The 24,931-nt window shown below is 44.9% G+C and overlaps 6 protein-coding genes across 7 annotated transcripts in view; 2 read left to right on the forward strand and 4 right to left on the reverse strand.

Moving 5' to 3' along the window:
- The first annotated feature begins 64 nt into the window (after positions 1-64).
- LOC1272422 (general odorant-binding protein 45) lies at positions 65-2,186 on the forward strand. Its single transcript, XM_061652979.1, has one exon. The coding sequence runs from the start codon at positions 721-723 to the stop codon at positions 1,996-1,998; it is 1,278 nt and encodes a 425-aa protein (XP_061508963.1). The 5' UTR covers positions 65-720; the 3' UTR covers positions 1,999-2,186.
- Positions 2,187-2,226: 40 nt separating this feature from the next.
- The window catches only part of LOC1272420 (tRNA dimethylallyltransferase), a 76,717-nt gene continuing 54,012 nt past the window's right edge, over positions 2,227-24,931 (reverse strand). Inside the window, exons 4-6 of one of the 2 annotated variants that reach the window (XM_311166.6) lie at positions 3,328-3,472; positions 3,152-3,255; positions 2,227-3,071 (exon numbers count right to left, since the gene is read on the reverse strand). In XM_311166.6, coding sequence (XP_311166.6) covers positions 2,489-3,071; positions 3,152-3,255; positions 3,328-3,472 — 832 coding nt within the window. In that variant the 3' untranslated portion in view covers positions 2,227-2,488. Of the gene's footprint in view, positions 3,072-3,151; positions 3,256-3,327; positions 3,473-15,302; positions 17,093-24,931 lie in introns of those variants that run through there. The other variant, XM_061652977.1, reaches the window with a different exon arrangement.
- LOC1272426 (general odorant-binding protein 45) lies at positions 3,479-5,803 on the forward strand. The gene has a single exon (XM_311167.2). It carries the CDS (start codon positions 3,850-3,852, stop codon positions 4,852-4,854), a length of 1,005 nt encoding a protein of 334 aa, XP_311167.2. The 5' UTR covers positions 3,479-3,849; the 3' UTR covers positions 4,855-5,803.
- LOC1272413 (general odorant-binding protein 45) lies at positions 6,439-8,162 on the reverse strand. The gene has a single exon (XM_311168.2). It carries the CDS (start codon positions 7,531-7,533, stop codon positions 6,502-6,504), a length of 1,032 nt encoding a protein of 343 aa, XP_311168.2. The 5' UTR covers positions 7,534-8,162; the 3' UTR covers positions 6,439-6,501.
- Positions 8,681-13,301, reverse strand: LOC1272448 (general odorant-binding protein 69-like). Its single transcript, XM_061652984.1, has one exon. It carries the CDS (start codon positions 10,610-10,612, stop codon positions 9,779-9,781), a length of 834 nt encoding a protein of 277 aa, XP_061508968.1. The 5' UTR covers positions 10,613-13,301; the 3' UTR covers positions 8,681-9,778.
- On the reverse strand, positions 13,573-15,024 carry LOC3289721 (general odorant-binding protein 69-like). The gene has a single exon (XM_559275.3). The coding sequence runs from the start codon at positions 14,426-14,428 to the stop codon at positions 13,595-13,597; it is 834 nt and encodes a 277-aa protein (XP_559275.2). The 5' UTR covers positions 14,429-15,024; the 3' UTR covers positions 13,573-13,594.

Here is a 24,931-nt window from a genome sequence, read left to right on the forward strand (position 1 = left end):
CAGACCTTGCCTAATTTGTCTTCTCTATTCCACCTCTACATGTACTGTCCACTCTTGCATCCAAACGATGGTTTAGAACATCCTGTATAGAGAAGAAGAAAATAGACCAGCCTAATAAAGCTTATTGCAAGACCGCAAAGCGGTTGTAGCGCCGGATAAGTAAGTAAGTAATGCATTGCAACGAAATACTCAACAATGGCAGTGGCTAACCTGATCATATCGTAGCCAGATGATGACTACGTTCTGATAGCGCAGAGGACCCCCGCCAATTCCTGGCTCATTGTGCACTGTCCTCCCGATTCTATGTACACTTCGAGAGCCCTGGAAATTGTATAATCAAATGCAACAATATTATGACGGTTTTACGATATTCTGTGCGTTTTAGGTATTGCTGACTTAATGCAAACATTGGTGTAACGACTTCCGACAGCGTGCTCAGACAAACGTATAGGCAATAGAGACGTGCCAGTTTGCCTAGTCGAACAGAGTTATGCAACGACTGTTTCGTCTAGACATCGTTGTGTTTAAGTTTCTATACTGTTCAGAAGTTCTTTATTTCTATTGTTTGATTATTTGGTCGTTTGTTTCAAACGCTTCGATACTTAGTCGCTTGAACTAATTTTGAGTCCAGATCCGAAGTCACTGTTCAGGTATATATGTACCTTAGAGCTTGTGGCGCTTCTAGTCAGTCAGTTTATAGCTTTTCTGTGGCGGAAAACGATGATATCAATTGAACTGAAATACATCACGCTGGCATGTGTGCTGGCTGCTACTGTAGCGGCAGGGTCGCACTGCCACAACGACTACTACCAGCTTAAGAGTGTCTCCCAAGCGCAAGAGGAGTGTGCCCGTTACCAGGGCATTCCGTGTGCCCGGCTAGCCGTCTACAACAAGTATATCTACCCAAACGATACCCAGACGCAATGTATGGTACGTTGCATGGGCCTCAACCTTGGCTGGTGGAATGACACGCACGGAGTACAGGAACCGGCAATGCGGAGCTTCTTCCATCCGGACCCGGACGACTGCGACTACGAGCGCCGTACCTACCATTGTCTTAATTCTCAACGTCTCAATCACCCATCACCGCACGTCGATGTTTGCGAACGTGCGTACGAATCCTTCCGGTGTTACTACGAGCAGTACGGCAACATCGTCGTAACGCCGCAGTTCGTCCCACTGAGTGATCTACAGCAGGTAGATGTATTGTTGCAGTGTGCCAATATGCTACCATTAACCGTCGGAAGATCATGCGCTGGCGGTAGTAAACCGTCGGAGCGTGATGTCGATTGTTTAGCGCGCTGTTTTCTACTGAGAAGCGGATTGTACAGTGAGCAACATGGACCACATCTGGACCGTCTGTACGTGCAGTGTAACAATTACGCGAACGAGACTCGTTTTCGTGAAACCACCGGTACCTGCTACCGGCGGCTGAAGTCGGAATGTCAGGACGAATGTGTTCTAGCGGGTCGGTTTTTGCGGGAATGTTTCTATGAAGGAGGAATATCAATAGTTAACTCACTCCCCGCATCGGAAGCATCTGTAGAATCGGCAGGTTCTTTGGGTTCGGGACAAGGATCTGCCGAATTGGGAGAATCTGTAGGATCTGGAAGTACTTTAGGAGAGTCAGGATCTGTACGATCGGAACAACGATCTGCAGGATCGATAGAACTTTTAGAAATTACAGGATCTTTAGGATCGGGAGAAGGTTCTTCGCAATTGAGAGGATCTGCAGCATCAAGAGAAAGTTCTGCAGACATGGAAGGATTTGTACGACCGAGAAAACCTTCAGGATCTTTGGGATCGGCAGGAACTTTAGGATTGGTTGGATCTACAGGAACGGAACAAGGATCTGTAGGAACTAGAGAAACTTTAGGATTGCCAGGTTCTTTAGGATCGGGAGAAGGTTCTACAGAACTAGGAAGATCTGTACGACGAAGAAAACCTTCGAAATCGGTAGGATTGGTAGGATCTGTGGAATCGGAAGAATCTGTTTAATTAGGAGGATCTTACGGATTAGGGTTAGTAAAAAAGGAAAGTAAATGTTGAATTGAGGAAACATTTAGATTCGGGAAGACGTTTGGAGCCATTGTCCGCGAGTGTTCGGACCGAAACTGAACGTTGTGCAATCGAAGACGACAATTGTGTTATTAAATTGGACAGAGTAGCTTACACCATCCGACGTGTGATCAAGTGGTAGCCAGCGGCTTCTATTCAAAAAGACTATTGTCATTAACAAGGGGGAAATTGTCTATTGGACTGGTAAACTCTGTATATATATATACACTCACACTCTCGTAGTCACGTATATTTGTACATATAAGTAATTTATAATAAAGGACGACGTTGTAGAGTGGATCAAAGTTGTTGCCAAACAAAATGAAACCGATGTAGTGTATATCCTGATGGGGTGTAATTCCAGAGCATGTTCATGATTACAATAGTTTTTAAAGGGTGGCAATGACAGACCTTGCCTAACTTGTCGTATCTATCCCGAATTGGCTACGGAAGGTACCGGACCCGTCTGTTGATCGGTGCTCGGGCTTTTGCTGCGTTTCGTCATCTTTCGATGCTTCTTAGAATGGATGTGAATCTGCCATTGATGCTCGCCGATGAACACCCGCTGACACGTTTCGCAGCGGAATGTACGCTCCGTTTGCAGTCGTTCGCGGTCTGTTGCTATTTTGGGCACACAGGGCACAGGAGACGGCTGTCCAGATTTGATGGCATCGATGATGGCTAACGCCGGATCGGATACCTGCACCTTCCAATGGTCGACATTGCCCGTGTCTAGTGCGTAGATTGGTGGCACCTCGCGACCAATATCGGACAGGAATCGATTGCGGATCCACTGGAGCTGACGGCGGGCATAGCGACGCGTGACCAGTTTCAGGTAGTCGAGACAATCCTCCAGCATGCTCAGACCGGTTGGCTTGGGGCGGGGATGTTCCAGCGACGTAGTACGGTAATCTAGAATCTCGAGATCCTGTTCCGGGCCGTACGTTTCTAGATACTTCACGAACTCCTTGAAGCCTATGGCTTGTAGTATGCCCTGATGGAACTGGCAAGCGCTGTACAGAGAAAACATCAAGATCAAACGACCATTAGGGTGGCGAAATTGACAACACACAGTTATGGTAGTTCAACTCACTCGTAGGGTTTGACGTACGATTCATAAAATGTTCGTATCTCTGGCAGCAGTCCTTGGGCAACCATACTGTCCACCCTCGCATCCAAACGGCGGTTTAGAATATCCTGTATAAAGAAGAATAAAACAGATCAGCTTAATGTATTGCAACGAAATACCAAACAATGGCAGTGTCTAACCTGATCGCATCGTAGCCAGATGATGACTACGTTCTGATAGCGCAGAGGACCCCCTAAACCGCAAGCACCTGGCGCTGACCGTTGTTCCGCCAATTCCTGGCTCATTGTGCACTGTCCTCCCGATTCTATGTACACTTCGAGAGCCCTGGAAATTGTATAATCAAATGCAACAATATTATGACGGTTTTACGATATTCTGTGCGTTTTAGGTATTGCTGACTTAATGCAAACATTGGTGTGACGACTTCCGACAGCGTGCTCAGACAAACGTATAGGCAACAGAGACGTGCCAGTTTGCCTAGTCGAACAGAGTTATGCAACGACTGTTTCGTCTAGACATCGTTGTGTTTAAGTTTCTATACTGTTCAGAAGTTCTTTATTTCTATTGTTTGTCATCGTTTGGTTGCACTAGATGCACTAGCAGTGAGCCCATAACAGAAATAGCTGCACAGGTGTATATATACCTTAGTGCTTGTGGCGATTCCATCAAGTCAAACTCTAGCTCCTCGGTGACAGCAAACGATGGCAACAATCAAACTGAAATACATCACGCTGGCATGTGTGCTGGCTGCTACTGTAGCGGCAGGGTCGCACTGCCACAACGACTACTACCAGCTTAAGAGTGTCTCCCAAGCGCAAGAGGAGTGTGCCCGTTACCAGGGCATTCCGTGTGCCCGGCTAGCCGTCTACAACAAGTATATCTACCCAAACGATACCCAGACGCAATGCATGGTACGTTGTATGGGCCTCAACCTTGGCTGGTGGAATGACACGCACGGAGTACAGGAACCGGCAATGCGGAGCTTCTTCCATCCGGACCCGGACGACTGCGACTACGAGCGCCGTACCTACCATTGTCTTAATTCTCAACGTCTCAATCACCCATCACCGCACGTCGATGTTTGCGAACGTGCGTACGAATCCTTCCGGTGTTACTACGAGCAGTACGGCAACATCGTCGTAACGCCGCAGTTCGTCCCACTGAGTGATCTACAGCAGGTAGATGTATTGTTGCAGTGTGCCAATATGCTACCATTAACCGTCGGAAGATCATGCGCTGGCGGTAGTAAACCGTCGGAGCGTGATGTCGATTGTTTGGCGCGCTGTTTTTTACTGAGAAGCGGATTGTACAGTGAGCAACATGGACCACATCTGGACCGTCTGTACGTGCAGTGTAACAATTACGCGAACGAGACTCGTTTTCGTGAAACCACCGGTACCTGCTACCGGCGGCTGAAGTCGGAATGTCAGGACGAATGTGTTCTAGCGGGTCGGTTTTTGCGGGAATGTTTCTATGAAGGCGGATTATTGGGATCTATACCAGTCCTTGGAGGACTGGGTGGATTAGTAGGTGGATTGACCGGATTAACAGGGTTGGTACCACCTGTAACATTGCAATTGACATCGCCTGGATTAGCGGCAGTAACTTTAACATTGAGTGCACCTTCAGTAATGGTAGGAGCATTGCCAGTACCTCCAGTAATGGTAGGCACATCGGGAGGAGCCGCTAATGTGGGGATATTGTAATTGTCACATCATGCAATAATATCCGTATTACCAGGCAATCTACGACCGCTATAAAATATTATCCCACTAGCAACAAAAAAGCACGACTAAAAATATGTTCTCATCATCTTAGAGTTGTTCAGAATGTACATGATCTATCTTCTTTGAGGAAAAAAAACACAAATTCTTTCAACAGCCACAATCGTCTTGGATCTTCACTTCAAATAGCAAAAAAGATCGGTTTTCATACTCAATCATAGCCAAATTGGAACCATTCAGAAAAGGTTAAATTTTGCCTCGACGACAAAGGTCACATATTTTGAAATAAAAGTATCGCATTCATAGTTGTGTATGCTCATTGCAATGGCTTGTTTTATTATAACACTACTTATACCCTTCAGACATAATACAAAAATCACAAAGCGTCAATTATTACCGGAAAATCGTTTAAAGCCGTGTCAAGCTATTGTTCACCAGACCGGCAGTACAGTAGTCAACACGTACGATTTAACAACATGCCCGTCATGAGTTCAAACCCCGAATTGACCGTGCCCCCATACGTAGGATTGAATATCCTGCTATGGTAATAAATAAGTTATTAAAAGCCAAGCCCACTACATGAAGGCCTTGACCGACAACGTTTGTTGTGCCAAAGAAGAAGAAGAAGAAGAAGAAGAAGGTGTTGTTGGGTGTACAAATCATCAAGCAGTGCACCATGTGAGCAGCGTTCAGGAGAAAAAGGTTCAAATTATGTCATCGAAGAGCTTACAACTGCTATTAAGAGATTGTTCTGAAATCATAAAATGAAAATTCAAGACGTTATTTCAGGTTTACTTCTTTTTTTTAATTTGATAGCTCATTTCTTCCGATAATCATTTAAAATAATTTCATCCATAAGGCTGCCACGGCTAGCCATCCAGTACCCAGTACGGTCGGTCATATTTTTGAGTACATTGTTGTTGAGCTAAAGAAGAAGTTGTGAAGCTCTGTCTCGGTTGCGTGAAGCCCTATCCTTGCGTGAAGCCCTATTGTATGGTAAATGATGATCACAAAAGCTTCGGTTGTTTCTGGTTTGTTAGCGTAACACTTAACTTTAACAGCTTCTCATAAATAATAGTCCAATGATGTCAAATCGCAGCTCCTTGGTGGCCAAACGACAAGAGAATTGGGACTGATCATTCAAAAACTGTGCACAAAAGATGGATTATAAAATGGGCTGTGTGGCACGGAGCGCCATCCTGATGAAATCAAAGATCATCAATTTCATGGTCGTAGGCCAACTGCTGATCCTCACCCAAGTCGCAGCACAGAATGGGAGTGTTTGAGCTATACAATCGTGGTATATTACAGGTGGGTAAGACAGGTTTAGTTCCGATAGTATCGTTGCACCGTTTAAGATCGTTGCATAGGCGGAATGCTTAACAAAGGATCGATTTTGAGTAACATACATGTATAGGATTTACAAAGCCTAATTTTAAACGGTTTAGAGGGCCCATATTTGAAGGTGCTTGTCAACCGTTGTTGACTCAAAAACAATATTTCAATCAAACAAATATGAAACAATTTAAATAATGCGACAGTAAAACAAGAACACAGCAGAACTTAATTCTCAAATGCTTTGTTTTATTCACCTTAAAGCCATGCTGATCGGTTTATCATTCGTTTTTCTTAACGTCCGTAGCACTTGTGGAGCGGGCACGTCTTAACCTTGTTGCAGTAGCAGACGGGCTGGCCGAGGAAAGCCTTGGCAGCGTCGACGAACACGGTGTGGAGCAGGTACTCCAGACCACGCGACTCGCCGAAGCAGTTCTGGAACGTATCGTAGGCCTGTTGGCAGGTGCTCTTCTTGCAAGCCAGCTTCTTCTGGTTCTGCAGACAGGCGACGGTCTGGGCGTTGTTCGGGTTGAACACCTCCTCCTTGTACTGGTAGTAGAGACGCTCCAGCTTCGCGCCATCCTCCACGCTGTACAGTCCACTGCGGGTCACGAACGAGTAGAAGAAGCACAGCGACTCCTCGCCGCTCGGGAAGCATCCTCCAGCAAGGCTCTGCAGGGTGGACTGCGAGACAGCCAGCATACCGAACAGATCGTAGGCGACCTGCAGATCCTCAAGGTAGGAGTTGACCACGAACTGCGGGCACTCGCTCAAGGCACCGTAGTACTGGTAGTAGCATTGGAACGCCTTGTACACCTGGGTGCAGAGGTCATCGTCGCAGGTGTACAGGTTCTCCGCCAGACACGCTTCCGTGCGCTCGACGTTGTGGAAGTCATCCGGGTACGGCACGAAATGTCCGGCAACCATGTTCTTCTGCAGACCGGTGGTGTGGTTCCAGAAGCGCAGGTTGAAGGCAACGCAACGCAGCAGACAGCGAACCTCCTCCACATCGGGGTAGCCTTCCTTGACGTAGCGCAGCAGATCGTCATCGTGAACGCCTTGGTACTCGGCGCACTCAGCCTGTGCCTGGTTGAAGCTCTTCTCCACGACGTAGTGCTGCAGACTGGCCGACACCGAAACGGCGCCTACCGCCAGCACGAAGACCGAAAGTGCAAACGAGTTCATTGTTGCTCTAGTTGCTTGCTGTACACAATTCAGCTGGAACTGCATGCCTTTCTCACTGCCGAGGGCACATATATATACCAAAAGAGGGCTCGACCAACCAAGGGCCACGGTCACATCCGTGTCGTTTAGGCGAATCGTCATGTTCCTCCATTATCGCAGAGTCGTGTGACAGTAACAACAATAACAAAAATAATAATCTCTTTCGAAGTGAGGAACATAAAAAAGTAGTAGTGAAAAACCGGCCTACTGATTCACACTAGTTATGTCAGCTAGATACCATTTCTCCAAGAAGTACGTGACTTTACCACACTTTTGGTTGATCTAAGGAAAGCTCAACACACACAGAAAGCGTACATGTTTCAATATTAGTTGTATTCCTACTCCACCTTTGCCTCATTTTTTAATCTAGTAAATGATTTTTTACGGTTGTATGGCGTAGATGTAAAAACAGAGTATGTGCATTTAAAAACATGCTTGTTATTACAGGTTGACCGTCCCTTAATAAATAAAAATAAATAAATAAGTTTTCGCAGCTGCTTCCGACGTTTGGTTCCAATGAGCCTAATGGTACAGTGCGACTTAACAACATGCTCGTCATGGTCTCAAACCCCTTTATGGATCTGACAATCCTGTGATTTGGTTAATACTACTAGTTTATAATAATTTTACACTAATTAAGTTATTTATAGCCTATCCCATTGGGCAGGCTAACCTAAAATGGCCGCTGCAACAAATAAGAGAAAATTTGGAAATTCATAGTTTTGCTATCTTATATTTTATTTTTAAGAATTGTGTAAAAGGTTAAATACATTATCCCCGCTTAGATTCTAATTAACGTAAATAAAATAAAAAAAATAACTGACTTTCAAACAGTAGCAATAGTTGGAAATATTACTTTTCAATTTTTCAATTATTCAATTGTTCCAGCTTTCCGCAAAAAGACAAAACCAAAGGTTCAACGAACATGGACGTACAACTCTCTAAAAGAGTGAATTTTGTGCTCAAATAGTACAATATCTCGTACAGTATGCCAATATAATGATTGCAATCGCTAAATACATTACTAAACACTATTAACTTAAGATATATGACCAATGGAAGACAGAGGGTGTAGTGGCAAACACTTGTTGAGATAGCAAGATGACATGGAGTCCTCTACTGATCCAAGGTCGAGACAGTAGTATTAGTATTTATATTTAAACATTATTCATTTTCTTCACAAATTCATTACACTGATTCTGTTAGCTAATTTCCATTTTCACTCCTTAACTCAATACGTTCTGTTTACTTTCTTTTTGTATGCCGTTTTTGACTCAATCAATATGTTGATTATGGAGGACGATTCTACCTTTGGGAGAAATTGTAAAAAAAATACCTGATACGGTCGAGATAACATATTGGCAGTTAAAAGGCGCGAGACCGTGAACGGTTTCGAATACTCCCACTGTAGGCCAAGCCTGCCAATGGGGCTTTAGCGCCGGATATGTAAGCGGGGCGGTCCCGTGGTACAGTCGTCAATTCGAACGACTCAAAGGCTTGCACGTCATGGGCGCAATCCTAGTGCACCGTCCCCCCGTAGCAAAGATTGACTATCCGGCTGCGTGGTAATGAATAAAGTCTCGAAAGCCTGTATATAGGCCGGCATGTCCGCGTAGGACGTTACACCAAATAGAAGAAGAAGATGTAAGCAATATAAATGGACAATTTTGTGACTAACATTCGTCTACGAGGTCATGACATATTGAAAAACCAGCGAGTTTAGCAAAACCTGAATTAAAATGGGGCAATACTGTAAATCTATACTCATATATCTATACTCATTAACCATGTAACGCATACTGGGATACGGATGAAAAGACATACACTAATGGAGGAATATTAGAAATATTAGAGCCAGCACGTCTACCAATATACACCCTGGTTAATGCTTAAATAAAGTATTTCGTTAAACGTATACGTATAGGATAGTAAATTAAATTTATGTTTAAGCATAATTTTTGTTCGCCACTTATGGCATCGCAGGACACAGTAAACACTTATATAGTAACGTAGCGCAGACCTTCACTAATTGCAGATGTAAATGTTTGACAATCTACTCCTCCATAGAATTATAACTCTATAGAGCAAAGTCACATAGCTCGAATTGTGCATAGCCACAGACAAACTAACAAAAGATCAGAACAGGAGGAGAAATCAATGCATCAATTTCTGCTTTTAGCAGTTAGGTTATAAAGTTTGTTATAGTAGTAGAAGCAGTACAACAAATCTCTTGATTTGAGAGGACCAGAACACTAATAAAAACATGCTTGTTTTTCAATTCATTCTATTTTAAGCAATTTATTGATTCTTTTGTCCGATGCAACAAGTCGTTGAATCGACCTGCTTTTTACTGCCTGGTGTAGGTCATGGCAGCATCCTTGAACACAGCCAGGAAGTGCTTGTACAGATCAGTGTTGCCGAAGCACTGGCTGAAAACGTCAGTGGCGTGCTCGCACCGGGTCTTGTGACAGGCCAGCTTGTTCAGGTTGGTGAGGCAGACGTTAGTCTCGGCGTTGTCCTTCTTGAAGGCATCCTCCTGGGACTGAGTGTACAGGTTGTGCAGGAGCGGAGCATCCTTGGACCAGGCACCGAAGCGAGTCACGTACGCGAAGAAGAAGCACTGCGACTCAGGTCCGCTTGGGAAGCATCCTCCAGCCAGCTTGCGGCGGGTGTCCTCCGACACATCCAGCATGTCGAACAGGTCGTAGGCCAGCTGCAGATCCTCACCGTAGTAGCTCGGGACGTACTCGGGGCAGGTGGTGAGCGTTCCATAGTTCTGGTAGTAGCACTGGAAGGCACGGTAGGCTTGCACGCACGGCTCACCGTTGCACTCTTGCGGCAGGTACACCAGACAACGCTCAGTACGCTTGGCATTGTCGCAGTCCTCCGTGGCCGGGACGAAGTAGTTAGCAAGCACGTTCTCGTGGAGCGTACCGTTCTCCCATGCGCGCAGGTTCTCCAGGACGCACAGCACCAGACAGTGGACTTCTGGCTCATCCGGGTATCCTTCACGCATGTAGCGCTGCAGACGATCGTCCGGCACCTGCAGGTAGACGGCGCACTCAGCCTGAGCCTCCGGGAAGCTCTTCCGAACGAAGTAGTGCGGAAGCGGCGAATGCTCAGCCTGGATGGAGCCAATGATGGCAACCAGGGCGATGGCCGACACAGTGAAGAAGTTCATGTTGGACTACCTTGATGTTTGCTGTACACCAGACAAGTGTATGCTTTTGAAAGCGTTGCGAAGCTTATTTATACGTGAGAGCTGAGCAGGGCACTCCATCACACGCGCGATTCATGCTTACGCGTTGTCACCGTCATATCAAATGAAGGTACAGAAAAAAATCCGAAAGAAAATGTTTACTTAAGAAACTCGTACTCCGTGCAGAAGATACAGTTACGGTTTTGTTAAGGTTTTGTCTTTAGACCATTGCCGCTGAAGATACAGTTACGGCTCTTTTAAGGTGTTGGTTATAGAGCACTGGTAACTGACTATGTATTTACTACATACCTCAACAAAAATCTTAAGTTCTATGAGGTAGAGATTTTTATAATTTATTGTATTTGTTAAATAAAAAAAGTATACCATGGCCTGTCAAATGTAGTACAATTGTCATGTAGTTTGACCATGAAGTATGTCCGTCATGGATCCAAGTCTCGTAAAAAATCCGGAAAAATTAGCTATAATTTGCGATATACTAGAACGGTATTTTATTTCCGTTCCTGTTGTTTTTTTTTTTGCCCAAGGTGTAGTGGGAAATTTGGGAATTTTACAATATACTATGCCTTTCGCAATAAGCTAAGATAGGTAAGAATTACCACAACAATGACGATGTGACCTTTTGGGCCGATCTATGCTCAACCATCCGGACCGGTCTCGTGGTACAGTCGTCAACTCGTACGGCTTAACAACATACCCGTAATAGGTTCAAGCCCCAAATGGACCGTGCCCCCAAACCTAGGATTGACTATCCTGCTATATGGGGTAATCCATAAGGCACTGAAAGCCAAGCCCACAAAATGGTACAGGGCAGGCCTTGACCGAGAACGGTTGTTGTTGTGCCTAATGAAGAAGAAGAATAACATTCTCGACCATCACGCAAGATAAACTTTTTATAGATAGAATGATTGAGTTTACCATAATTTCCCGAGTTTCACTAATTAGAGTTATGCGAATTTTTAATTTTGACATTTATTATGTCAAATCAGTAAAATTTTCTCCAATAATTGTCAAACGCTAAATAAATTGTATTATAATTGAATGTTAGAAATTATTAAAAAGACAGAAATAATTTAGTCGTCTATACGATCTGTGTTTAATAAGGAATTTAGTGCATAAATGCGCTAAATTAAATAAAAAATAACCATTTATCAATAAAATTTAGTCTGAAGAACGTGATATTCGACGTACGCGAAATTCCAAGAAAATCGGAACACATTATTTACGTAACTCGGAGAAAGGCTGTACATGTAATACTGAAAAGTAGCTATCCTAATTTCGCCCCAAGACGAACAAAAGACTACACTATGCATACGACATTTGATTTAATCTATCTACATTAAAACGCGTACATAATTTTTTTGTAAATGGTTCATCAATCATCCAAACGATCTATGTAATTATTTTTCAATATTAATATTTTTTGCTATATTGTCAGCACTTGTTGCAGAAATGAGCGATAAGCTTACTCAATGTTTCTTACTACTTTTAAAATTATTTCATTCGATACTTTCAGCGTACGCTTTACATCAAATCTGAAGTTTTATTTTGTTCGGTTACATTCTTCTTTGCAAGCCATTTTCTGCTAGAGGTAACCTCCCGGATATTCTTGTGAAATTTATTATTATTAAATATAAGGTTTTTTTTATTTAGAAGGAGCAGTCCGAAAAGGCCGTATTGCTGTTATTGTAAGGTTATTGATATGGATAAATTACAATAGATTTCGATATGGAGATTAGAGGATGGTGTTCATGATGGTGGCAGGAGGCACGTTCCGCGATAGAGGGCTAGATTTTGGCAATAAACTGTTATATATGAGGCAAACGTGTCCGATTTCAAAACGTGAAAGCACTCTTTGATCTTGGGGTTATGAGGGATCTCTCCATTGTGGTGTAATAGTTTTGAAGTCCAGAAACCTGATCTGGAGTCAGCAGAACATGATTTGTGATTAATCTTCGGTATATTGATAAGTTGTCAGATGTTCGGGTTACGGATGGATCCCAATTTAAGGTATTATTTTTATACCTGTTTCCAGGCATACTCCGTTTATGAACTGAATAGTGTTTTATAGAAAATTTTATACAATTAGCATGTTGAACATTATATTAAGTGCATGTAGCTTATTTATAATTGAAGAGATATTAAAAAAAAAACAAGCTCTATTCGCCTTTTTTGCTGATTGCATCAATGGGCGGTACAACAATCTCACAGTTGTATCCACCTGGCGAAGTGTCCACCGAGTAAAGGTGCTAACTAGCCAACGATCTGCATACGTCTTTCTCCTTCTTATGTCAAACTGCAAGGAGCAAGGCGAGAAGTGATAGTCTCTCAGGATCGCATCAGCGGCTCTGAACCGCTTCAGTTACCTAGTTACACCGACTGCAATTCCGGTAAAGGTAAGAGTATTATACAGTCGGAACCGTCGGAAACTCATCCAATTTGAGTTATGAAAAGTTGTAGACGTGTAAAGTGCGAAAAGTGATGGAAAGTAAATGAGATTATGAATTAAAAATGAGACACTATAATATTTATGTAAAAGGCTAAAACCATTTCGTAAAATCTCTTCACGGATAAACATATTGTTTGTAAAACGAGTATATATAGAGATTTTTGGATTTGAAACACTCTTTAAAATATTACAGAATGGTTGACAATGCATGGGAATGTATTAATTCTTTGGATTCAGTACTATGTAAAGGATATTTTCATTTTTTAACAGAACAGAACCGAACAGGACACCTCAAAGTTCAAAGTGATAGTCTAAGTGCCTCAAAGTAGATCAACGAGTAAATCGTGAAACATCTATTTAGTCATTTCTGAGTGGACAGATTGAACCGACAAGTTATTCACACAAAATAGATTAAGATTTTTCATTGATTCATTCAATCTATCGCAATTTATTGGTTCTTTTGCTCTTTAGAACAAGTCTTTTGATCGTCTCAATGCTTATTGCCTGGTGTAGGTCATGGCAGCATCCTTGAACACAGCCAGGAAGTGCTTGTACAGATCAGTGTTGCCGAAGCACTGGCTGAAAACGTCAGTGGCGTGCTCGCACCGGGTCTTGTGACAGGCCAGCTTGTTCAGGTTGGTGAGGCAGACGTTAGTCTCGGCGTTGTCCTTCTTGAAGGCATCCTCCTGGGACTGAGTGTACAGGTTGTGCAGGAGCGGAGCATCCTTGGACCAGGCACCGAAGCGAGTCACGTACGCGAAGAAGAAGCACTGCGACTCAGGTCCGCTTGGGAAGCATCCTCCAGCCAGCTTGCGGCGGGTGTCCTCCGACACATCCAGCATGTCGAACAGGTCGTAGGCCAGCTGCAGATCCTCACCGTAGTAGCTCGGGACGTACTCGGGGCAGGTGGTGAGCGTTCCATAGTTCTGGTAGTAGCACTGGAAGGCACGGTAGGCTTGCACGCACGGCTCACCGTTGCACTCCTGCGGCAGGTTCACCAGACAACGCTCAGTACGCTTGGCATTGTCGCAGTCCTCCGTGGCCGGGACGAAGTAGTTAGCAAGCACGTTCTCGTGGAGCGTACCGTTCTCCCATGCGCGCAGGTTCTCCAGGACGCACAGCACCAGACAGTGGACCTCTGGCTCATCCGGGTATCCTTCACGCATGTAGCGCTGCAGACGATCGTCCGGCACCTGCAGGTAGACGGCGCACTCAGCCTGAGCCTCCGGGAAGCTCTTCCGAACGAAGTAGTGCGGAAGCGGCGAATGCTCAGCCTGGATGGAGCCAATGATGGCAACCAGGGCGATGGCCGACACAGTGAAGAAGTTCATGTTGGACTACCTTGATGTTTGCTGCGCTAGTGGAGCTGTACTGTTGAGACTGTGTTTAAACTCATATATATATGAACCGCTCACTGGCCTGTCGTCTGCAGTGATATCATGCAGCAGAAGAAAACGCGTGCCTTAGAGTCAGTTTTCACTTAATACATTTCGATAGTAGTTTACTTCCATAAAAAAAAAAAAACATTCGCGAGTGTTCATGGGTTCTCTGCAGCTGATAGTAATGTAGGTAGTGCGTGCCGGATAGCGTTTGTCGTTGTTGCGCAAGAGAAAGAATAAGTTTTCGTTGTACACGTAGTTGTGCATCAAAACATACAGAAAAACAAGCATTGAGCTTTGCCAAGGGCATATAGCGTTTCTGCTCTTTGTAGCGACAAAGCACTTTTCCTGTACAGTAGCACATAACCCCATGAAAATAAGACACACAATATGCTCTTATCACTTTTACAATCATTTCCACCATTACATCCAATGTGTACTTAATCGAAATTAAGTGCATGAAATAATACAAGACGAATAAAATAATATAAAAATTGCTCATCACAATTCAGTAATGAAATATATGTTTGATAATACATGTTTGTTATGTGAACTACATCACAGTTTTTCTTTTAATTCGAAATACTTCGCCTTGAACATACGTGTAGGTAAAGTATTATAATATTGAAATATTGAATGAATGAATATAATAATTCATATTATATTGATATGATATGAATATAATAATAACATTGAAAAATAATATCAGAAAGACTTCGATGAGCAATTCATCTTATTGCAGAGCTAGAGTCTTGGCTGATTACTTGCCAGATTTGCATCATTGATGCGACAGATTCTTTTAGGTTTCTTATTCTTTCCTTATTCGTTTTTAGTGTGGTGATTTTCTTTTCTTTACTCTTGTTCGGTATGCACTTTGAGGTATTGCTGCATTCTACGGAATGCATTGTTCTTACAGTTTCTACAAGTGTATTTCTCGCCCAAGTTTGAATTTTTATTACTAAAGCATTTCTCAAGATCTCAATTATATATTTAACAATCGTTTTGGTGACTTTTAATAAGTTTTGTAACAATCTATAAACAATATGCGTCATGCGTTTTGTCATGTAGTTTATAGCTGTATAATGTTACACAAATTTTCAGTTTCAATCATCCAGAAGTAATCTCGCTAAGATAGGCTTACAAATTATGATTTACAGCAACAGTTAATAGTTAACTCTCTTGAATCTAGACAATTCTTGCCCTTATTACAATATCTTCCAAATTTTACGAAAGTTTACTGTCTCCATAAGTGTTTGGACCATCAGAGTTCGATCTGAACTATAAGATTCGATCGGAAGTGTCAACAGTCGATTGGTATAGGAAGATTTATTCGGATTCAATCAGAGCAATTCCGATTTGAATCGAGTTGAATACAGAACTCTTTACAGGGTCGATTGAATTTATAGCATCTGGAGTCAAAGTGGTTTTGTAACTCCACCTGGATGATGATGGAATAGTACTAGCATCTAATGAAGAGACATTTTAGCTCATTTTATGAAAGAGAAATCGAAGCATAAATGTTGTGTTGTGTGCATAAATGTTAGAAGTTAACTTCCTAAATGAGGCAAACGCAATAAAGTTCAATTGATAATATTTGATTTATTGATTGGTTCGTGCAAATGAGCAACAGGAATTGGATTGCTCAGGATCAGTCCCATGATTGATGCTCCTTAACGTCCGTAGCACTTGTGGAGCGGGCACGTCTTAACCTTGTTGCAGTAGCAGACGGGCTGGCCGAGGAAAGCCTTGGCAGCGTCGACGAACACGGTGTGGAGCAGGTACTCCAGACCACGCGACTCGCCGAAGCAGTTCTGGAACGTATCGTAGGCCTGCTGGCAGGTGCTCTTCTTGCAAGCCAGCTTCTTCTGGTTCTGCAGACAGGCGACGGTCTGGGCGTTGTTCGGGTTGAACACCTCCTCCTTGTACTGGTAGTAGAGACGCTCCAGCTTCGCGCCATCCTCCACGCTGTACAGTCCACTGCGGGTCACGAACGAGTAGAAGAAGCACAGCGACTCCTCGCCGCTCGGGAAGCATCCTCCAGCAAGGCTCTGCAGGGTGGACTGCGAGACAGCCAGCATACCGAACAGATCGTAGGCGACCTGCAGATCCTCAAGGTAGGAGTTGACCACGAACTGCGGGCACTCGCTCAAGGCACCGTAGTACTGGTAGTAGCATTGGAACGCCTTGTACACCTGGGTGCAGAGGTCATCGTCGCAGGTGTACAGGTTCTCCGCCAGACACGCTTCCGTGCGCTCGACGTTGTGGAAGTCATCCGGGTACGGCACGAAATGTCCGGCAACCATGTTCTTCTGCAGACCGGTGGTGTGGTTCCAGAAGCGCAGGTTGAAGGCAACGCAACGCAGCAGACAGCGAACCTCCTCCACATCGGGGTAGCCTTCCTTGACGTAGCGCAGCAGATCGTCATCGTGAACGCCTTGGTACTCGGCGCACTCAGCCTGTGCCTGGTTGAAGCTCTTCTCCACGACGTAGTGCTGCAGACTGGCCGACACCGAGACGGCGCCTACCGCCAGCACGAAGACCGAAAGTGCAAACGAGTTCATTGTTGCTCTAGTTGCTTGCTGTACACAATTCAGCTGGAACTGCATGCCTTTCTCACTGCCGAGGGCACATATATATACCGAAAAAGAGTCAGATTAAGCTGGTGGCACATGCGTGCCTTTTAGGCGGATCATCATGTTTTTTTGTATCTTAACAACGTGTAAAGATGGGCTAACGAAGACAGAAACAATATAACAACGTACACATTTACGTTCATACACACACATCTCACTGGTATAACCACGTTTAGTGCACATTTCACCGATGTGAAGCGTACGTGACATTGTCCGCTTGGACAACTAGTAGAAGCGACGTTTGTACTATATCAAACACGCAGTTTTTCCTTGCCAAGTTAAATCTGCCCAAGTCTCTCCTTACCACTGCCATCAACAGTGCAGCAGTTGCTTCATAGAATGGTAAGACAAAGTACGCAGTTCCAGTGTGTTTAGTGGGTTGTAGTAGTGGGTTGTTTCAAACAGTGTTTCCTAGTGATTGAAAGTTTAACACGATTTCCAAATTGGAAGCTGTTTGTATTCTAGGTTTGAGATGTTAGAAATTTTACTCAAATGCAGTTGTTTTTCGTAGAGAACGGGATAGGTTCCATTTCAATTGACTCAAAAAAAAGTTGGTCTTTCATCTAGTAACCACATAATTATATTCTATTTATTTGCTGGGGTTTTACCGAGAACGTTTACGCTCTACGTTTTAACCATTGGAAAAAGTGGGCATTTTCATAGCACAACGTATAGATGGCGATTACGTGCACACTTTACGTACTATCCTTAGACATCCAACATCGGGCGAGATAAATCTAATCCTTACTCGCTCTGTGCAATGGAGCTTCGAAGGAGTGTTGTTGTTGCATGCAACATATTTGCTTGCATGCAGATAATACTGCTTTAATGCGAAGCGATAGCATATCCGCAAACAGATGTTCATACCTCAAACAAATGTTCATTGACAGATTAGCAACGAAAAATTTGATGCTCTAATTGTTGACTTCTGAGTAATAACCAGTGAGGGATTTGGGAAAGTGTCTAGCTTCTTTTATTTCAAGTATCCTTACCCTGACAACTCTTTGGATACATAAGTGGTAGCCCTAAGAGCTCAGACTTTACAAAAGCTCTGTTGCCTAATAATGAGAAATAGGCATTTGTTCAAACACACTGATTTGTTTTGTTTATTCAATCCATAAAAGAGCCATAACCAATATAAAGCTATATTTAATACTTTTGATTAATTTAGCATTCTCTGTTGGATAATAATCTTTTTGAGAAAGTTTCTCCACTAAATGAAAATGAAAATAAATTCAAATAGAACAAATGATTTTTTTATCATACACTGTCAAGCCCACGGCAACGCAAATTGCCGTGAATTAAATGGTATCCAGAGCTTTGATTATTTAGATGTGTCTTATTGCATTATTATTGAAAGCTTATTGCAACGTTTATTGCATAACATTTGAGCTATTAAAAAATCGCAATGCACGTGTTAGTTCGCTATTATAGCCATAATTTGCATAATTTGAGGCAATTATCGATTTGAACAGCATTTATATTCCATTTCAAAATCGCTTTACGGAAATGCGTCCCTTCACTGATAATGATTTTCAATAAACTGTTAGGTACCTCAATGTGAAATGTTGAACACGACTCCATGAATGGGGTGTATATTTATTACAAAATTAGCAGCAATAAAACAATAAACAAACGCATAGTGCATCTCATGCAATAATGGGTAAATGGTCTAAGTTGCATTCGCTACTAAGCGTTATGAGTGTTTGCCTTTTTTCTACAATGTGAAATAACGTGTAGGTATCGTATCGCTATGAATATTTGCTCGGAGTCGTAAATTTGTAATAGAAACAAGTCGTTTTTACAATGCATAACCGTGACCGCCTCGTACGATAACCGTAGCCCTCCTCCTTTATCATGTTGTGGCTGCGCTTCATTACGTAACAGTCCGGGTAAAGCCTTTCAATTACTTGACAAAACTGTTATCCAAATACTAGCGAGGTTCCTCGACCTGTTCCCAGGTGGTGTTTGACCCGTTACCCAAGCAGCTCCCTATCTAACCGTTTGCGCTGATAAGATAAGCTACTGATAATAGGGCTGCCGCTGCGGGGAAGCTCACATGCGGCGGAAGGGTAAGTGGCGACCCGTTACGAAGGAAGCGGCCCGCGGGTACGCATTCCGACGACATTCAGTTGTTCGATGTTATCTAAATAGGTTATCACAATCGGCTATTACTCGCCGTGTGCGTGTAGAAGCTGTCCCCGCGCCATCGGCCAGGCAGGGCATCTTTCACTGCGCCGCTAGACTTCCGTCCAGCGAGTACGAACGCCCGGCGCTTTGACGTGAAATGTCAATGCAGGAGAAAACTGGTACCGACCATGAACGATTTATAGCGGAAGCTGTAATAAATAATAGTTGGGGCATGTCGTTAAGCGAGAAAGAGTGGCGGAACGACCAACCAACTGATCAGGTGGTAACGCGGGCATCTATTGATTGGGATCTTTAACGGGTAACTAAATTAAGTTTTTTTAGCTGTTGAACGAAGATCCGTCATGGGTTCAAATATCACTAGGACGGAGCCCTGCATTCGCGTAGCACTTTGACGGACTGACCCGTAATAAGTGTAAAATTCTCTTAGACTTATACGATTAGATTCTTCGTAGTACGGTCGGTATCGTTGCACTGCTAAGAAGACGTTCTAGAAAAACTGGAATAGAGTTTTGTGTAGAACTATTCCCAACAAACTAAGGAGACTTTTAAATAATTACTGGTGTTTATATCAGAAATTGGTTCCTATAAATGCAGATTTGTTATCAATTCTTCAGATCTGAAAAGTAGACATCACTTGGAATAATCCCTTCTATCCAGGCACCGGCTTAGAACAGCTTATCATCCATTTTGCAACTACAGGGACTGCGTATTGATTGGCTCAAACCATACAGCGAACAAATCAGCTGTCAAAATGGAAGTTGCAGCTCAGGTCTAGACGTAATTCAGTTTTTGCAGCGCTGCCTAACCTTCGACGACGATGGAGGTGGTAACGTTTCCCACCCCCCTTCCCCCATCGTCTTCAATAATCCGAAAGGGACTGGGATCCGTATTCGACGGAACCTCTTCTTCTGTGCCTGAAGTCGCCCAAAACCGGCTAATTCGTTTTCTGTTATTTAAAAAAAAAAAGGAAGGCCCTAACGGACGCCCCGACCGATCATGATCGTAGCATAATCGCAAATTGCAACAAAAAGACGCAACATTAGAAATAAAAAAAAATTGCGCTTCAGCCCCGTCTGCTTTGCATTAGGCAATGGGAAGGAGGGAGGGGGAGCAGAAGGCCAGCCAGTGGGGTGCGACAAATGGCGGCTTTCGAAAAGAGCTTTCGAACAGTCAATAATTAAGCCAAAGCGCGGCACACAAACGCACCTAGATCAAATGCCGATCAGCTCGTTCGATACGGGTTTTCTTCTTCTTCTTCTTCTTCTTCTTCTTCTTCTTCTTCTGCGGCCTGCCGACCCCTTTTCCGCAACGCATCGGGCGGTTGGAAGGGGGGTGGAATTATGTTGCCAACATAGTCGACCTTTTCCGCACATGCGTGCGTGTCTCGCACCTTTTGTGCTGTTGCATATATGAGTATCTTGAATGATTCGAGCGAATGATAGGTTGATCGAAGAAGTGTATCACAAAAAAAGGATTTAAGATTATGATTATATTGTTTAACTTACAATATATTTGTGACTCTTATTCTGAAGGACTGACTGTTGCGTAAGGTAGAATTTTATATATTTTCACAAGAATATCATACAACTATTAAGGTTGTATAAATTGAATTAGTTTGATGAGTCTAATAATTCTCTATATTAAAATTTAGTAAATTTTTCAACATATCAATCTATTTTTTTTTTTTTTTTTGCTGGGGCGGAAAAAGGGATCTCTACAAAATATTTCGATAAGCGTTACAAGAAACTGCCCAGGAAGGTGTGGGCTCAGAAATTATATCAGAAACTATGCAAATATGAGGTGTTTAGCTGAAAGATGCCGCCTCTTTAGGTCCGGATTAGTGATGGGTAACCGGAATCGCACCCACGGCTCGGAATCGCTTCCGAGCATTGCTACTCCGGCTCCGATTCCGAAAAATTCAAATCGTCGATTCCGCCCGGAGCCGTCCGGAGCCGTCCGGAGCCGTCGGAGCTGTCCGGAGCCGTCGGAGCCGTCCGGAGCCGTCGGAGCCGTCCGGAGCCGTCCGGAGCCGTCCGGAGCCGTCCGGAGCCGTCCGGAGCCGTCCGGAGCCGTCCGGAGCCGCTAGTCGGCAGCTGGAGCCGTCGGAGCCGTCGGAGCCGTCCGGAGCCGTCGGAGCCTTTGGAGCCGTTGGAGCCGTTGGAGCCGTTGGAGCCGTTGGAGCTGTTCGGAATCGTAGGAGCCGTCAGAGCCGTTCGGAGCCGTCGGAGCCGTCCGGAGCCGTCGGAGCCGTCCGGAGCCGTCCGGAGCCGCTAGTCACCAGCTGGAGCCGTCGGAGCCGTTGGAGCCGTCGGAGCCGCTAGTCGGCAGCTGGAGCCGGTCGGAGCCGTCGTAGCAGTTGGAGCCGGCGGAGCCGGTTGGAGCCGGTTGGAGCCGACGGAGCCGACGGAGCCGTCCGCAGCCGGTCGGAACCGTCGTAGTCGTTGGAGCCGACGGAGCCGTCGTAGTCGTTGGAGCCAACGGAACCGGTTGGAGACGTTGGGGCCGTCAGTGCCGTCGAAGCCGACGGAGCCAGTTCGAGCCGTCGGAGTCGTTGTAATAGTCGGAAGTCTTCTGAAGCGCTTTAATTTCCCGATATCAGCGATGATTTCATTTAAAAAAAACAGCTTACGAGTAAAAAAATAGTCTTCTTCATGTATTGCTCTGAAGTTTTTTTGTATTTTTTTTAAACAATAAAGTCAAAAACAATTGTTTGCTCCGTATATTTAGGGAAAAACTATGAATCAAACTATTATTGATCTTTATTTTCATAAAAGATGGACGGATGATTGATAGTTATTAGATTCTGATGATAGTAGATATTCTTTGTCTTGTCCATGTGGCATCATGTTATTCGGTAAAAAACAAGTGCGGCCTAAACCATACACGTTAGTCGATGTAAACAACCGTGCAAAACTGCCATAATTACACTCGTCTGCCTCGTTGTTTCGTATTTTATCAAACCCACCTCCCGTCATAGTTCTATTGCTCCTTGACCTCCTAATTTGATTCATTTTTTTCCTATATATATATACGGAGCAAACAATTATTTTTGGCTTTATTTTTGAAAAAAAAACACACAAAAAACTTCATACCAATAAATGAAGAAGACTCTTTTTTTACTCGTAAGCTGTTTTTTACAATAAAATTATTACTAATATCGGGAAATTAATGCGCTTCAGAATGCTTCCGACTATTACAACTACTCCGACGGCTCCGACGGCTCCGGACGGCTCCGACGGCTCCAACGGCTCCAACGGCTCCAATGGCTCCGACGGCTCCGCCGGCTCCGGACGGCTCCGACGGCTCCGGACGGCTCCGGCTGCCGACTAGCGGCTCCGGACTGCTCCGACGGCTCCGGACGGCTCCGACGGCTCCGGACGGCTCCGACGGCTCCAACGGCTCCGGACGGCTCCGACGGCTCCGGACGGCTCCGGCTGCCGACTAGCGGCTCCGGACGGCTCCGACGGCTCCGGACGGCTCCGAACGGCTCCGAACGGCTCCAGACGGCTCCAGACGGCTCCGAGGTCGGAGTTTTGCACCTACCTTCCGGAACCGCTTCCAATTTTGGCGGAGTCATTCGGAAGCGATTCCGGATTTTTGTTGAATTTACCCATCACTAGTCCGGATCTATGGATCTGAGGCGCGACAACGTTTCTCCAACAGTATGGGCCTGAGATCAGTTCCAGAACTGGTATGGATTAGTGATGTGCTCTTTGGAGCGCACCCTCGACCCCGATCTGACTACGGCTATTGTTAGTCCAACTTCGGCAAAATCCGAGCCACTAGTTCCGCCCCGAGTTGTTCGGAGTCATCTGGAGTCGTTCGGAGTCGTCTGAAGCCGTCCAGAGTTGTCCGGAGTCGTCCGGATACGTCCGGAGCTGTTCGGAGTCGCCCGGAGACGCCCAGAGTCGTCCGGAGTTGAGTCCTACCGATTCTGATTCCGGTCGCCTCCGATCGACTTCAAATGACTCCGTCCCCGGCCGACTTCGGACGACTCTGACTACAAACGACTCTGGACGACTCCGAACGACTACGGGCGATTCCGGACGATTCTGAACGACTCCTGATAATGTTGGGCGGACCTACATTCCGGAGACGGTTCCGAGGTTATTGGAGTCGGATCAGAGTCAACTCCGATCACTACTAAGGATTCAGCGATAGTACTGGTATGGGTTTCGGAACTGGTATGGAATCTGGAGCAGAAACAGGGCCTGTGTAAGTTAATGACCAACTCTAAGACATTGAATCAGTGTCAGCTTTGGCACAGGTTATGTTAAACTTCCAGAAATGACAGGGGTTTGCGAACAGTACCAGGATCGATATTTGGTCTGGACCAATTTATCTCAATGTGTCTCTTGGATTTAAACGGCACTGGGGATTTCCATTGCCTTTAAAAAACAACCTTTGATCGCATCCTGTAGCTATGAAATATTCCCAAATTTTATTGCATAGCCCTGGAACCGGGTCCAAAATTAACACATTATTTATTCAAAAACTCATTTTTTTTGCACAATAAAACGTACCGTTGAAACGAACGAAACCGAACTTTTCCTTCAACCTCACAGCCGATCCGATTCCGAGGTTGCGATGCGTGCGGCATAATACCGCTATTTTGCGACCAGGACAGACAAGCCTCCAGCCGCGACCATCCACCATCGGCTTCGGCAAACTCTCTCTCTCTCCCAGCACCGTCACCCAGCTCGTCATCGTTCCGTCCCCTTCCCCATCTCATAAGGCCAACCTTCATCTTGGTCCCATCGCGCCACAGCTAGGCAGCCGCAACCGTGCAAAAGAGCGAACAGAAAGCGACGAAAATGAAGAAACGCGGTACACGCACAGCACTACTTTGGCAATCGTTTTCGTCTAGACATTATTGCATCGCTATTGCTATTGAAAATAATTAGACAGGAGACCTCGAAGGGATTGTGCGTACGGCGGGGTGGGGTGGAGTGCGTTCGCCCCCACACACCACCCACCCCTCCGCGCTTAGCAAACCGGATACGCACATTTTCGCACTCTTCGTGGTGGCCGCTGGAGCGAATGTTTCGAATGTCTGTCTCCCTGTGTGTGTGTGTGTGTGTATGTATATATATTAAATGGTAAAGGGGTGGGGGTGTGAGAAAAGCAGTGACTCACAAACGCACGCACGCACGCACGCACGCATGCACGCCCCGCTGCATCCACTGTTCCATAGCCGTGTACAGTGTGTGGCCGTTTCCCCAGGCTTCCCCGCTGGCTCGGTCCCAAAACTTTTTGGCAGCCAGACGGCGAATGATTTGTGTGAGTGTTTCTTTTTCTTCTTCTTTGCTTCTTCTTTCCTTCTTCTTTATTGCAGCCTTCTGTTTTTTTGGCACTATGTGTGACCCTGTGCAAGAGAGCTGTGGTGGCGCATGGCAACAAGTGGTGCTGCTCTGCGCAGACGCGCTAGGCTCTCCAGGCGCGCCGTTGTGTAGCGTCGGGCGTTGGGGCATTTACACACCACCACCAACGAGAAAAAAAGAGTTATAACAATAACCAAACTCCGCTTCTTTCGCGACACCAAAGCTGGGGGGGAAGGCTTTCGGTCTGCAATTGGGAAGGAACGCGCTTTGACCCTCATTCAAGACACGTTTCGTCTGATAGGCTTCCGCTGCGCCAGCCAAGCAAGCAGACAGACATGAGCAAAAAAAAA

This window comes from Anopheles gambiae, chromosome X, assembly GCF_943734735.2.
Source record: "Anopheles gambiae chromosome X, idAnoGambNW_F1_1, whole genome shotgun sequence".
NCBI classification, from domain to species: domain Eukaryota; kingdom Metazoa; phylum Arthropoda; class Insecta; order Diptera; family Culicidae; genus Anopheles; species Anopheles gambiae.

Bases quoted from the DNA above. Each gene is read 5' to 3' on its own strand.
- LOC1272426 (XM_311167.2), top strand. From the start codon at position 3,850: ATGGCAACAATCAAACTGAAATACATCACGCTGGCATGTGTGCTGGCT.
- LOC1272422 (XM_061652979.1), top strand. From the start codon at position 721: ATGATATCAATTGAACTGAAATACATCACGCTGGCATGTGTGCTGGCT.
- LOC1272413 (XM_311168.2), bottom strand. From the start codon at position 7,533: ATGACGATTCGCCTAAACGACACGGATGTGACCGTGGCCCTTGGTTGG.
- LOC3289721 (XM_559275.3), bottom strand. From the start codon at position 14,428: ATGAACTTCTTCACTGTGTCGGCCATCGCCCTGGTTGCCATCATTGGC.
- LOC1272448 (XM_061652984.1), bottom strand. From the start codon at position 10,612: ATGAACTTCTTCACTGTGTCGGCCATCGCCCTGGTTGCCATCATTGGC.